General features: G+C 37.8%; 1 protein-coding gene across 1 annotated transcript in view; it reads left to right on the top strand.

The window, feature by feature from the left end:
* The window catches only part of FMN2 (formin 2), a 393,365-nt gene that overhangs the window by 357,314 nt on the left and 20,999 nt on the right, over positions 1-15,052 (top strand). Inside the window, exon 17 of the mRNA XM_047841608.1 lies at positions 5,120-5,269. Within this exon, the coding sequence (XP_047697564.1) occupies positions 5,120-5,269 (150 nt within the window). The remainder of the gene's footprint in view (positions 1-5,119; positions 5,270-15,052) is intronic.

Here is a 15,052-nt window from a genome sequence, read left to right as displayed (position 1 = left end):
ATATTTGATATCTATGTTTTCAATTTTAGTCAGTTTGAAATATTTTCTAATTTCTTTTGTGATTGTGTGTGTGTATGTGCGATTACTTTTTTGACCCATGGGTTATTTATAGCAGTTTAGTTAATTTCCAGAATGAAGATTTCCTAGATATACCATTTTAAATTTTTCATAATTTAAAGCCACTATGGTCAGAGAACATATTCTGGATAATTTCAGTCCTTTGAAATTTATTGAGACTTCTTTTATGATTCAGTATCTGATCTGTGTTGGTGAAGGTTTTCATATGTTCTCATATATTCTAATTGTTGATTACAGTGTTCAGTAAAAGTGAAGTAGGTCAATTTGTGGATAATATTCACAACTTATATATCCTTTAGTGATTTTTTTCTAGTTCTGTCCATTACTGAGAAAGGATGTTAAAATAAACAATTATGATGAAGGTTTTACCTCTTTTCCCTTTTTGTTTTGTGGGTTTTCCTTCATGTATTTTGAAACTCTTATTAGATGCATACATATTTTGGACTGTTACGTCTTTCTGAAAATGGGATGTTTTTTTCAACGTTTATTTATTTTTGGGACAGAGAGAGACAGAGCATGAACGGGGGAGGGGCAGAGAGAGAGGGAGACACAGAATCGGAAACTGGCTCCAGGCTCTGAGCCATCAGCCCAGAGCCTGACGCAGGGCTCGAACTCCCGGACCGGGAGATCGTGACCTGGCTGAAGTCGGACGCCCAACCGACTGCGCCACCCAGGCGCCCCTGAAAATGGGATGTTTTTATCATTATGAAATCATGCTGTAATAATATTGTCTTGCAGTCTGTTTCTCTGATAATAAAACCACATCAACATGGCTATGCTTAGTGTTTGAGTGGCATACTTTTTCCTGCCCCAATATTTTTCTCCTCATTTTTATATGAAATTATTTTTACTGAACTTCTAGGATGAAGATATAGATGAATGAGGATAGCTTTAGTAGTTTCACTGTTCTAGAGATTTCTCTTTTGTTGCTTGTGTACAATGGCAAAAAAGAATAAAACAAAAATATTGCCTGCAAAATTTCCCCTCTAATGTATCTGCATTTTCTATTTTCTTTGTCCCTGTGTTTATCCTGCACAATTTGCATCTACTCCCAGCATTTTCTATCAATGCAGAGCTTTGCCATAAGAGGGAGTTTCTCTTGGTTAGTACTAAGACTTCATGTATTGCAGACTGTTCCCATCCTTTTCAGTACTTACTCTAGATCTTTTCTCCTCTTCCATGAGTTAAAATGCGTAAAACCCCTTCCAATTTCAGCTGCAATCCTCAGATTGGCCCTTAACACTTTTTAAGAGTGCCTGTTTGTGATTCAGGGGTTCTTCTGTTTTTAGGGGTCCCTCTATTATTTTCCTCTGCCTCCTCCTATACAGATGATGTTATGAATTGGGTTTTGTGTTGTCAGTGGTTTGTCCCACCTGTTTGCATTTAATTTTTTTTAATGTTTATTTATTTTTGAGAGAGAGACAGAGACAGAGAGAGCTGGGGAGGGGCAGAGAAAGAGAGAGACACAGAATCTGAAGCAGGCTCCAGACTCTGAGCTGTCAGTACAGAGCCCTACGCTGGGCTCAAACCCACGAACCACGAGATCATGGCCTGAGCTGAAGTCGGAGGTGTAATCAACTGAACCACCCAGATGCCCCCCACCTGTTTGCATTTTGAAGTTTGTGGTGCTATTGGACACAGTGTTTTTGCAGATATTTTCCTATTAGCTTTGATTTTTAATATCTCAGTTGCTTTCTCTGTTTTTCTGTGAGGATTCAGAGAAATTTCAAAACAATTCTGCTGGAACTATGTTTTCAGAACTCTGTGGCTACCTCAGTTGTATTGCAGAGCAGTATATTTGTGCCATGTTTGTAGTAAAAGAAGTGTAGTACTGATCTTTTCCAGAAAGGGCTATTTAAGAATCCTGATTACAGGGCTCTTGATTTTTGGTGACCTCTGAAGTCATCTTTTACTATGATTGCTATATTCTCTTAGTGTGATAACTACAGTTCTGTTCACTACTGGCTCCTAGCGTGTCACAGTTATTTCGAGAGAGCCTCACAGAGCAGCCAGTAGTGATGAAGGTCCCAGATAAAATGCCCACATTCTTTTGTGTTCCTGTATTACTGTATGGTGGATGGGACCCTCCTGGATTCAGATTTAGGGGAAAAAAAGGATAATTTGGAAAGAATACAATCTATCCCTTCCACCCATCAACCAAATGGGTATCTTTCATGTTATTTAAGTTTGGATTAGCTGAATGCCACCTAATATAGACAGGATTATATAACCAAAAATACCTCTGGTATACTCTGATCACTTGTAGAAATTTTTGCCTATCATTTGTTTGGTTGGTTTTGAAAAGTGCTTATGCTTTATTCTAGGATGTGGGGTTGTTGAATAGAGTTGGGACAGCATTTGTGGTCCTGAGGTAATTCTTTACTCTCTGTGTCATACTTAGGTGACACTTGTCTTTCACTGTGGCCACTTCCAAAGAAATGACTAAGTACATAGGTTGTCATCATTGGGAATCATTCTGTTCAGCAATTTCACACTGGACTTTAATTCAATAGTAAGATACTAATATGTCCCACAAATTTATTAAGTTTTGTGTATAGAATGTTTTTAGTGAAAAATGCTTGCTCCTTATAAAGTTAATACATATATTTCTATTTTAGTTTATAACTTGCAAGTACTTTTCATTTCATCTTTATGATATATAGAAAAGCAGACATACCCTCCACTTTACAGATGAAGAAACTAAAAGCTCAAAACTGAAATTCAAAAATTGTTATCTTCTTAAAGCTATGTAGGCAATTTAGGACAAAGCCAAGGGAAAATTATTCAATGATTAGAATAATTATTACTAGTATTGCAAACCTCTCTGCATGCCAATAATTCAAAAATAGCAGGGAACATGATCACATAAGATTTTATTAATAAATCAACCTGAATTCAATTAGTACAGTTTAGAGAAAATATTTGGTAAATATATATTTATATTTCTTAATATTTAATATAGAATATATGTAATGTAAAATAATATGCAATACAAAATAAGTTTTTCCTGCGTTAAAACATTTAACAAACACTTTGGAAATTAATGTTCCTTGGAATTAAATTGCTTATGACATTCACTATTTTACAGGTGAAAAAGCTGAGTCAGATGATGTGAAATGGTTTGCTCATATAGATAGTCAAGATTCAATATCCGATGTCTTCCTATTCTTAATCCTATATTCTTTCCTTTATACCATGCTGCCTCATGATAGAACTTTCAAAATGTTGTAAGTGGCTGCACAGATGAACCAACTATTAAAACTTAGATATGTCTGCCCAAGTAGACTTGGCTTGGTCTGTAATAAATTTTACAAAGCATAAATACTGAGAAATGATGGTAAAGACTAAGTGGATAGTCAAGGATTTGAGACCTGATTTCTGCCATTTAGGTCATAAATAGTCTTTAGGCATATAAGGAGAATTACCAGTTTTCCCAGGAGGGAAGTATGTCTATATGTTATCAGTTTTAATAAAATATGACCCAGATATGTCTTAGACTGCTCTTGCTCCCTGCTGTCACTCTCCTGGCAGTCTTCATGCCATCAATACCTCCTGTGGAGGTATCCTGATGTCATTACCATAGCTCACAGCAGCCAGATTCTCAGACACAATATCCCCTTCACAGCCTGACTCTTTCTCAGAATTGACTTTCTTTCCTGTGTCATTTTTCCTACTAGGCTAACTAGGAAGAAATATATGATTCCCAGGAGTTACACATTTGATCAAAAAATTGCTCTCATCTCTAAATGTAAATGTAAATGTAAATCTGAATCTAAATCTGTATCTAAATTCTGTCATCCCAGAATCTAAACGCTGGTGTCCCTGGGAATCTTGCTGCTCAGAGACCACTATAAGGCGAGTTTAAAAACAATACAGACTAGCCCTCTGGTAACTCTTAAGGTGGCTGAGAATTCTTGATTTTGTGTGTGATGCTCAGTCTCCTTTATCTTCTGAGCAGATTCACCTTGCGCATCTCATTTTATTAGTGCTCATCTCAATGAGATATTTTTCGTATTTTTTTTCAGGATAGGGATTTGAAATCAGCTATATGACAAACTGAATACACACCCAGATGTGTGTTAATGTATATATGTGTGTACACATATTCTTAAACAATACAATAGGGTAAAATTAAGTTGCCTTAGAAAATTTTACTTCATAGTAAATCAAACTCGGTCTTTGTGTATCAGTATTAATGCTTGCCCACTACCAAAGTGGGGGAAGAAAGGGAAGAGAGGCAAAGGTTACTGGAATGTCACTTTTTGCAGCAACTCTGGCCATACTCTGACCAGCTGCCCACGTCGCTTCTCTATGACATTATCAGTTTTATTGGCCTAGGTCCTTTTCAGGGCATTTTTTATGGGAACAGAAGACTTTGGGGAGTTCTAAATCTACCGTTTATTAGTTGTATGTTCTCTGTCAATCAGGCCTTTTGAAACTCTTCTGAGCTTCATGTAGTTGTAGTTTTAAGCACCACCTTCTGAAGAGTGGCACTGTCAATCTACTGTCACAGTACTGGCTGCCATATTGGTATCCACTCAGTGAGATTGCCATGATCTGATGGGACACTTGTCACCATTTTCTGGAACTCACTTTCTTATTTCCCTGGCAGTGTAGGAAGCCAAAATGTATGTAGTGATATTAAATACATATAGAATACATATTAGTTTGGGGACAAATGGCTGATATTTCATTTTTTTAGAGTGTTGGAAAAAATTATAGACCCACTATTTTCAGTAGGTCCCAGCTCGAGTACAGGGTTTATTTCTGAAATATGTCAGGCACTTGGTGATTAACTTTGAAAATGGAATTGGACCAGGCATAGTTATCAGTATAGGGAGGATTCTTATCAGCTGCTACCGTCTGTATCCAAAACTCTAACATGAAACCATAGGAGACTACTGTTGATGCTTCCAAATTTTGAGTTCTCATGGTAATAATAACTGCACATGAATGAAATCAACATTTGGATGGAGAAAGAATATCCCATATTGGAAAGTAATCATAGCTTTTATGCTTGTGTGTGTGTGTGCTCTGACAGCTTTTTGGAGACTACAGCCTATTTCTTCATGAAACCAAAAATTGGAGAGAAGGAAGTGTCCCCAAATGTTTTCTTCAGTATCTGGCATGAATTCAGCTCTGACTTTAAAGACTTTTGGAAGAAAGAGAACAAACTCATTCTACAAGAAAGGTAGGTTTTTTTTTCATTTGCACAATGGCATTTTAAAACTGGTATTTTATTAGGTGTGACACCACTGGGGTTGCCAAGTTTTATAGCCTGAATGAAAAATTAGATGGCCTTCAACCTGGATTATCAAGTCTAACAGGGTGCTGAGATTTGGCAAAATTTGGAGTTTGAGTAAGAAGGGTTGGCGTAGAGGCTATGATGCTACAGAGAATAGCTGAGGAGATGGTTTGCCAGGACCACTGTCTGGTAAAACAACTTCTCTGATGAGGAAACCACACACAAGCAGATCATGTAAGTGGAGTGGAACAACCTTGCTGAGATGATAAACCTACTCACCTCAAAAGGCCAATAGCAAAGACTACAAAGGTAAGATGACTCATTTTTCTTTTGTTTTTGCTCAATTCATGATATATTGTTGAAATTTCACCATTTGTATTAAAATTTCTGCCCAATGTCACCAAGAAACCGATGATCAATATTTTTAAAATATCTTTCAAGATTCTTGTAGAATTATACTACATTTCCTAAAGTAAATTTTTTCAGGAATGAAGGGAAATTTCTTAAGTACATAAAATAAAGTCTCTGTCACTAATTATGATATTCCATAGAGGCATATTGAATATTAATTCAGGAGGAAAGCTAGCCCTCCCAGGACAGCAGCCCTAAATAGCTGGGTCTAGTGGGAGAATGGAAAAGAAACATAATCAGCCCTGTAAACCAAATCCTAATACTGAACCAATTAGTATATTTTCCAATATCCTTGCACTAACAATGACTTTGCTTTAGATCTTCAGGAAACTTATATCCTAAGGGACTTTGTTCATCATACCACAAAATTCCACAATTTCTGCTTCCTGTCCTCCTTACATACAAAACCATGATTATCTACCTAGTTTTCATATATAAGTAGATTCTGATATATCCTTAAGTCAGTTGAAATTAATTGCTGGCATTTATTGAGCACATAGATTATGCTATGAATGCCAACTCATATGCATCACTTAGATTCCATAGCCTTATCATAGAAGAAAGTATACCTCAGTGAATAGTCGATGGAAAAAGAGAGTGGTTTGAACAGAAGTAAAACACTTTAAACATCCACTCTAAAGATAATGAGAGTATTCTACTTCAAAGTCCATCATTATGGGTTAACCTAAAAGATGCAATTTAGTCAAAAGTCCATACAGGTGAGATAGATAGGAGAGGTAATTCCTAAACTACAAGCCCATTTAAACCATCATTCATTCCCTTCAGACTTAGTTATATATTATCTTTTCAGAAAAAAATTACTAAGCAAAGCCTGTCAGTTTGGAAAATTGTAAAGAGGAATCTTCTTTTGACCTCGGCACATTACCTACAACTCCCCTCCAGGTCCCTCACTGGTTCGCCACAGGCCTCTTTTCATCTCTAATGTCAACTTGTTCCCCTGGAAAAGGGCCGACACCTCAGTCACATGAGTGTACAAATCAAACAGATGAGTATTTCACCGTGTATAGCCATTTGTTTGATGGCTGGGGCTGGACTCCTTAATGAGGGTGGAAATGATGAGAGGTAGGTGCCAATGAGACAGGATGGATGGAGCTATAGTTTTGGAGTAGGTGTTCTGATAACATATCAAAGAAATAAGTAAATCTCAGAAGGCTGGCAGGGTCCTATGGTGCTACTTTTAGGGATCCTGAGACAAGAAGGTAGGTACCCACTCTCATTGTAGCTTGCCTTTACTCTGCATGCCTCTACAGGAGCTGGTGAGATGCCGTCTCCGAGGAACTGTTGAGACTGACTAATTCAGTTGCACAATTTCCCAGTGATACTCGGTCTCATCTAGCCTGTGCTCTATGAGGTAGAGCTGTGTCTCTAGGGATCACTGTTGATACCAATCCACTGTTCTGTAATATTGTGTGCATTTAACATGACCCCAACTAGCTTTTCTTCGCTAGGTATCTCATAAACGAACCAGATGCTTCTTTTGTCCTTCATCCTGTGCTTGTCATGCCCTAGGACTCTACTGTGGCCCTTTTTTTTTTTTTTTTACTCTTCATTTATTTACAGAGAGACAGAGAGAAAGGGAGAGAATGTGCTCCAGTGAGTAGGGGAGGGGCAGAGAGAGAGGGCGAGAGAGCAAGCTCCATACTATCAGCACAGAGCTGGACATAGGGCTCAATCTCATGAACTGTGAGATCCTTGACCTGAGCTGAAACCAAGAGTCAGACGCTCAACTGACTGAGCCACCCAGGTGCCCCTATACCATGGCTTTTTTACCCAACCCTTGATGATTTTGCTTTCTGATGCAACATTTGGTGACTTTGCTCACCACTTGATGACAGTGTTGTGAATTGGCAGATTATAACTGCTCTTCATTCCAGACTTCTCATTTTTTCAAAATAATTTGCTTTTAATAGAAGATTAAGGAATATGAGGCTAGTGAGTGAGTGCTTCTTTGCCCTTTAACTTCCGAAATATATTATCCTACCCAGCAAATGCTGTTGTTTTGATAAGGAAGACCATTGGTCTGACTCACTTGTAGAAAATGTGTCTCTTTCATTAGTATAGGACCAGTGACACAATTTCCAGGAAACAGTACCAAATGAAAATGTGGGGCCCCTTGTTATAAAAATTATTTAAAAATTTCAAGACAGCAAAGCATTGAACCAAGCACAGAGCACTTCCAAAAGTGCACAAACAACACCCATGAAGCCAGCCTTGTCCTGGGGTAAGCCTTGTATCATATTTTCTGTAGATAAATAGAAGGATATTTTAGGAATGCTTCATACCCTCAGACATTGATAGGAAACGGGATGTGGTCAGTTAAGGGTGTTACACTGCTGGTTCAGTCTGTGTCATTCAGAGTAGAACTTCACATAGCACGACAGAGGCTTAAAATGGAGTGTTGTTTTCTAACCTGATTTTTCCCTCCTTGGTACCCTGTATTTATTACCTGCATATTTTATTCAGTCAATTTCATACATCGATAATGCCTAATGATGTGTCTGTTTTTATTTTATACCGTAACTATTGTGGTATTTGCATTTTAGTCTTTATTTACCAAAGAGATGTTTTGTGTCTTCATTTTTGATGTAGCTCTCACTGTCACTAAGCCACAATGCCTTTTCCCTCTTATGGTCTCCATAAATATTTGCCGATTTGACTTGTTGCATCATTGTATTTGACACAGACACAGGAATCGGAATTTGCTTATGAAGTAATGAACATGCTTTCTTACATAGCGTAAGTTTATCACTATAAGTAGAAAAAAAATCTCAAAAAACCTTAAACAAAAGGAAAGACTTTGTTTAGACAGTCAAACCACAGAAGGGCAGGGATGGAACTTGTGTGTAGATTTCTGAATACAGAAATTTTAACTGCAGTCTGTGGGGGTTAGCCAGGTATGTCTGTGCTTGTCATTCACTATCTGTCTTCTTAAATATCTATCCTCTTTCCTCTTCTTCCTCCTCCTCCTTCCTTATCCTCTCTCTGCTTCTCTCTTACTCTCATGCTCTCCCCTTCTCATTCCCCTGCCACCACTCCCTGTGGTTTAGTCTAGTTTCCAAGCAAGGCTGTTTATTTAAGGGTGGTCCCATGACCATAGGTCATAGGCATGACTCACATTCTCACAACCCAGGAGGTGAGAGCACTCTCCAGCATCTAGAATAATTCCAAGGAAGAACTCCAGATGAGCTGTGCCCAACTCTGGATCAGGCGTGGGGTACCATAGTTAGTAAAATAGTTCACAGACCCAGTTGTACAGGCAGAGAGGAGGGGTGCCATGATTGACAGTTTCCTTCACCGCAGTCACTGGAGTTAGAGAAGAACAGTTTCCAAAAAATTAAATATACTACCCCAAATTTATTAAGCCTTTAAAAATAATCTGTATAGGGGCGCCTGGGTGGCGCAGTTGGTTAAGCGTCCGACTTCAGCCAGGTCACGATCTCGCGGTCTGGGAGTTCGAGCCCCGCGTCGGGCTCTGGGCTGACCGCTCGGAGCCTGGAGCCTGTTTCCGATTCTGTGTCTCCCTCTCTCTCTGCCCCTCCCCCGTTCATGCTCTGTCTCTCTCTGTCCCAAAAATAAATAAAAAACATTGAAAAAAATTAAAAAAAAATAATCTGTATAATTAGCAGAATGTCTTAGCATGGTAGAAAAAATCTGAACAGTGGTTTCATAATGTGACTGAATGTTTGCTTTCTGATCCACTTTTCCTTCATCTAATTTGGAACTCATAGATTGAATAATATCTTTAAGGTTGTTAGGCCTGTAAAAATATTTCTTACCCCATCATTTCTATTTGGTTCTGAGTATAGAGTGGTAGTAACTTTGTATTTTCTGGCTCTGTCCTGATGACTCATGTGAGTAAGTGAATATATTTCTAGAAATGGTGAATTTCTACACATCTGTGGAAGGTCTCAAAAAGGTCTGCTCTCTTTCTAATTGATGGGGTTTGGAACACATGAGGATTTTTGAGTTAGCTCTTTCACTTAACAGCCTAGTCATAGAAAGTCATAGTTTCCAAAACTGCAAAATGGAGTTAACAATACCTTATTGTTTTGCAGTGTTCTTGTGTAGACTAAATGAGATAATATATTTAGAGTATATAGCACAATGTCTATATGTCAAATGCTCAATGGATGTTTCTCCATCATTTAATATAAATGATATCCTGATCATGACTATCTATAAGGTACTTGTAACATATTGATAAGGCATGTTAAGCATCTCAAGAACATATTCATTAAATACAAGGCATTTTTGTGACTCAGTTTTTGGTTAGGTAAAACATCTTGATTCTGAGTCGAAGGGTGAACTTTTGCTTGAGAATGTTCACACAGTCTATCCCTCCTATTTTCATCATGATACACAAAGGCATTCCTGTTTTGATGCTTTTAGACAACTGACCTGTTAGTTTTGTCATGATTTAGAAAAAGTGTCTTTTTATATATATACTTGGAAGTAGGCATATACAATTGTCAGTAAGGAATCTAGACTTGTTATCACGGAGCAGCACAAAATATGTGAAAAATAATTGAAAAAAATTGATCTTGGATATCTCCAGAAGATGGGGGAATAAACCAATATTTACTTTGCCAAACATCTCTCTAAAGGCCTCACAGAGCATATTGCTAATATGTCAGGAAATGGACAGTCCTTATCTCTTATTTTCAGGAAGACAGTAGCATCAGTGTTACCTTGCCATCAATGAGGCCCTGTGGAGCTTGGACAACAAGAGCTATATTAATTAGAGGAAAGAAGTACAGATTGATTGGGAATACATGTGCTTTTTGACCCTGATGGGACTGTGGTCCTGGGAGAAGACAATGGGGCCCAAAACAACTTCACTTCTCACTTTGCTCTGTTGTAAGCGGAATTCAGTTTTTAGGCAGGCTTCAGCTGTATAACTATGTGAAGCTATTTGTGATTATCCTCTCCTTCCATGTGGAGTTTTTACTATGCACAGGAGACATTCATGTCCATGTGGTGAAGGTCCTGTCTTCGTTGACCTAAAGCCTAGCATGGGTGTGGTGGTATATGTGGTAGAGAACCTGGGGGCAGGGGTGAAGGGTTATTCTGTCCAGAGGATTTTTAACAGGGAGTTTGGAGGCAGGGATGGATTTTCACAGGCAGTCCATGGAAGTAAGGTCATTCTAGGCAACTGGGCCTCCAACACCATAGTGTGCAGTGTGGCCTATCATAATCTTATTTTTAGTTGGCTTAAGACATTTTAATTTAATAAATCAGTTGTGGCATTAGTAAGGGTTGTGTTTAAAATGTTGTCTAACTTAAGTTACTGGTTTATTTTATTTTGAGACAGGTAGTCTTTGATGAACCAGGAGAAAGGATAACTTCTCCTCTAATTGCACAAGCATGTGGCAATCAAGTCTGGTTTCTGCCCAGCTGAAATTTGAAATTAGAGGAAAGGGATTTGAATGCTTGGCTTTAGAAGGTGATGCATTAAATTGGAGAGCACTTCATGCCATGTTAACATTCCTGTTTCCATAATTTCTATTTAAGTGAGCTATATGTTCAGATTTAAGTACGAGGTTATTAGGGTAGAAGAGAGTGACCATTTTCAAAGTAGTTGAAAAATATACCTGAAGAATAGAGTTAAGGAAAGAAGGTTTATTGTTATGTATTGTATTTGTTGGATACCTAAGTGAAATTGCCTCTTTTACTGCATTTGCAGTGCAGCATTAAAGAAATTTGGCCAACCATTTTCTCCTTTAACTCAGGCATCAATGTCTAGAGAAACAACACATAAGGAAATTCTCTTCCTACTTCTGACTTTCTATAGCAGAAGCTTTAGTACAACAATTGACAAGAGTCAGAATTGTGGCTAATGGAGCCTGAGAATGTATAGGGAAGGTGATCTATATTCGCCAAAGGAGAAATTAGTATGCATTAAGACATAATAGATGATTCATTTATTTATTAGTTATTCAAAATTATTTATGTCCTGTGTGCTGTGCAATTTTTCTGGCTGTATGGGTCTTACACTTTAGTAGAGAAGCAGACAATAAAAAAGCAAACACGGTTTTAAATTACAGGTTGAAATAAGTAACATGAGGAAAATAATGAACCATTTTTGAAGATGTGCCTTAAAATGCGGTAAGAGGAAGCCTTTTCGAAGAGGCATCATTTATATTGATACCTAAAGAATTTGAGGTAGCAGCTATGTGAAAGGGCAGGGTGGTAAGGGGCAACATTGTGTGTGACCCTGCCAGGCAGAGATGTAGGAAGTTCCAGACAACATGGCAAAAAAGGTTGGGTGCACTCCAAGAAAGGTGAAGGTCATTAGATGAATTTGATGGATAGGCAGGGGCCTGATCATTTAGTCTCTTGGAGATCATGGTAAGAGATTGACTCTTACTGTGCGCACAATAGAAAGTCATCAAAAAGGGTTTTTAAAAAAAGGAATAACCTGATGTGATTCATGTAATAAGAACTTGCTATTTGTATGTTGCAGCCTGTACCAGCTATAGAGGGTCAGAAAATTCTAAGTCTAAGCTCATATACTGACAAGTTGGTGTTAGCCAGGATGTTAGAGATCAAGAATGCAAACTTTCCCTTTCTATCTTAAAATGATTTCCAAAGACAAGGTTGGGGAAAAAGATGTGACCCCCTGGATATCAGAAATATACTTTCTAAAACTTTGCTCTCCAAGAATGATTTAAAATCATAAGGTAAACATTATGAAAAAGATCTTCACATTTCTTGTCCTTGCCATGTTCCAAGAGATGTTTTTTAAATCTTGGAAAAACCTTTCTCAAAAGCCTCATGTTAAAAAACGGAAGAAACTCACCCTTAGAGTTTCTGGTTCCAGCTCCCCATCAGAGAATCAGGACCAAGCCAAGAAAGTAGCTTGTCCAAAGATATTTTTGCTTTAAAAAGGATTTAAATAAACATTGTTGTACCTTCCAGTAAGTTTGTAAAGGCTTGTGAAGTTAACTGAGCAATTATTAATTTTTCTTCAGCATTTGCTAAAAATATTTTTTGATGTCCTAGCAAAGTTTGTAGTGAAACCATTTTGGATCAAAATTACATCATGGAGTAGATATTTTAAATTGCCCATGAAAAAATAACATCATGTAGCTTATATGGGCTGAAAACAATTCTTACACAAGCTGTTCCTTTATAAGCAAGATGGTATTTTTAAGGGGTCACTTTAAGTTTCGTTAGGATATTCTCAAACAATGTCACGATTATAATCTAGTGGATGAGGAAGTCTAGATATGTTAGATTTGTACAATATCAAATTAACAAATTCTTAGGTTTGTGTGGGCTTCTACGAGAGCCTGGATTTTTAAGATAGTGAAAAATGTAAGAAGCAAGAAGCTCCCGCAGTTCATTCCCACTATGATATTCTCCATGCTGACTCTGACCTCTTCAAACAAAGAATTCCACCTGCTTTGCTTCAGGATTCCACTCTGACACCACCTCTGTTCCCAGTAATGCGAATGAAGTTTTAGAGAAATGGAAAGTGCTTCTTAAAAGTTTGGAATTCTAAAGTAAATAATGGATAATCAGAGACTAGTCATGAGAGGTAAAGATGGAAGAGATTGTCTCCGCAGTGTTTTAGGTATTGCTCTCTACAAAAGATTTGAAGCAAAGGTTAGACCAAGACATGCTGGTAGTTATTTTGTTTGACAAATAGCAATTAACTTAGTTGGTTTTGCTGCTGAAGTCTGGTTAAGATTTAGAAGCAACCGTGATAAAGCACCAAATCCAATTTTAAAAGGAATCAGCTGTGAAAGCATGTGCTGAGTGTGTGTGTGTGTGTGTGTGTGTGTGTGTGTGTGTGTGTGTAATGGAGGGGTAAGAGGTATGTGTGGAGGGAACCAAGAATGGAGATCAGTATTGAAGGAATTTAAGAATATGTATTTTTATATAGGACATACAAAAAAATTAGGTACTATTCAGTGTCTTTGTAGGGAGCAGATGGAGAATGGTCTTCAGAAAGTAAGTATAATGGCCAATAAACATATGAAAAGGTGCCCTGTATCATTAGCCATCACGGAAATGTAAATTAAAACCACAAAGAGACATGCCCACTAGGATGGCGAGAAAAAGGTGGACAATAACAAGTGTTGGGGGAGATGAGGAGTACCTGTGAGAGTCTCATGTTGCTGACAACAATGTAGAATACTGCAGCCACTTTGGAAAACAGTCAAGCATCCCCTCAGAAGTTTAAACGCAGAGTTACCATGGGACCCAGCAACTCCCTCCCATGTTTATACCGAAGAGAAGTAGAAGCATACGTCCACACAAACACTTTTGCACATGTGGTCATGGCAGTATTATTCATAATATCCAAAAGATGGAAACAATTCAAATGTCCATCAACTGATGAGTAGATAAATAAAATGTGAATATTACAATGGAATATTATTTGGCAATAAAAAGAAATGAAGCACTGATAAATGCTGTACTGTGGATGAGCCTTGAAAATATTAGGCTAAGTGAAAGAAGACAGTCACAAAAGACTATATATTGTATGATTTGACTTATATGAAATGTCCAGAATTGGCAAATATATAGGATCTGCAAGTAGATTAGCTGTGTTGGGGGTTGAGGGGAGAGTGGTGTGTGGAGGGACGGCGAGTGAAGTTTCTTTTGGGAGTATGGAATGTTCTAAAATTAGATGGCTGCACAACCCTGTGAATATACTAAAAGAAACATTGAATTGTCCACTTTAAGTGGCCAAATTTTATAGTATGCTAATGATATCTCAGTAAAGCTTTTTTAAAAATTTTTATTTATGTTTGAGAGAGAAAGTGTGTGTGTTTGTTGTGTATGTGTGTGTATACACATGCGAGCACACATGAGTGGTAGAGGGGCAGAGAGAGATGGGGACAGGATCTGAAGAAGGCTCCAGGTTCTGTGTTGTCAGCACGGAGCCCTACAGGAGGCTGGAGCTCACAAGCTGTGAGATCGTGACCTGAGCTGAAGTCAGAAGCTTAACCAACTGAGCCAATCAGGCACCCCAGTAAAGCTGTTGTTTTTTTTTAAGATAAATAGAATTCTCACATTATAGTTCTAAGCATAAAAACAGACCACAATTGGATGTGCTCACCACCTTCAGTGATCTGTTTAAGTTGCTGATTGCTTTGACGTCCTAACAAAAAAGTTCCTTTGTCTTCCTTCTTGGTACACTCTTGGGCTATCTATCCCCTATGCCCTTAGAGTTCAGTATGTATTCATGGAAAACAAATCTTTTAACTATGAACATGAATATTACATAAATCAAAATTTGAGAGATAAATCTGCTGGTAAAAACTGTGAAAAAGAAATTGCATAGCT

The sequence above is a fragment of the Prionailurus viverrinus genome, chromosome F1 (genome assembly GCF_022837055.1).
Source record: "Prionailurus viverrinus isolate Anna chromosome F1, UM_Priviv_1.0, whole genome shotgun sequence".
Classification (NCBI taxonomy): Eukaryota; Metazoa; Chordata; class Mammalia; order Carnivora; family Felidae; genus Prionailurus; species Prionailurus viverrinus.
Note: the sequence above shows the minus strand (reverse complement) of the source record. Positions and strands in the feature narration are given on the sequence as shown.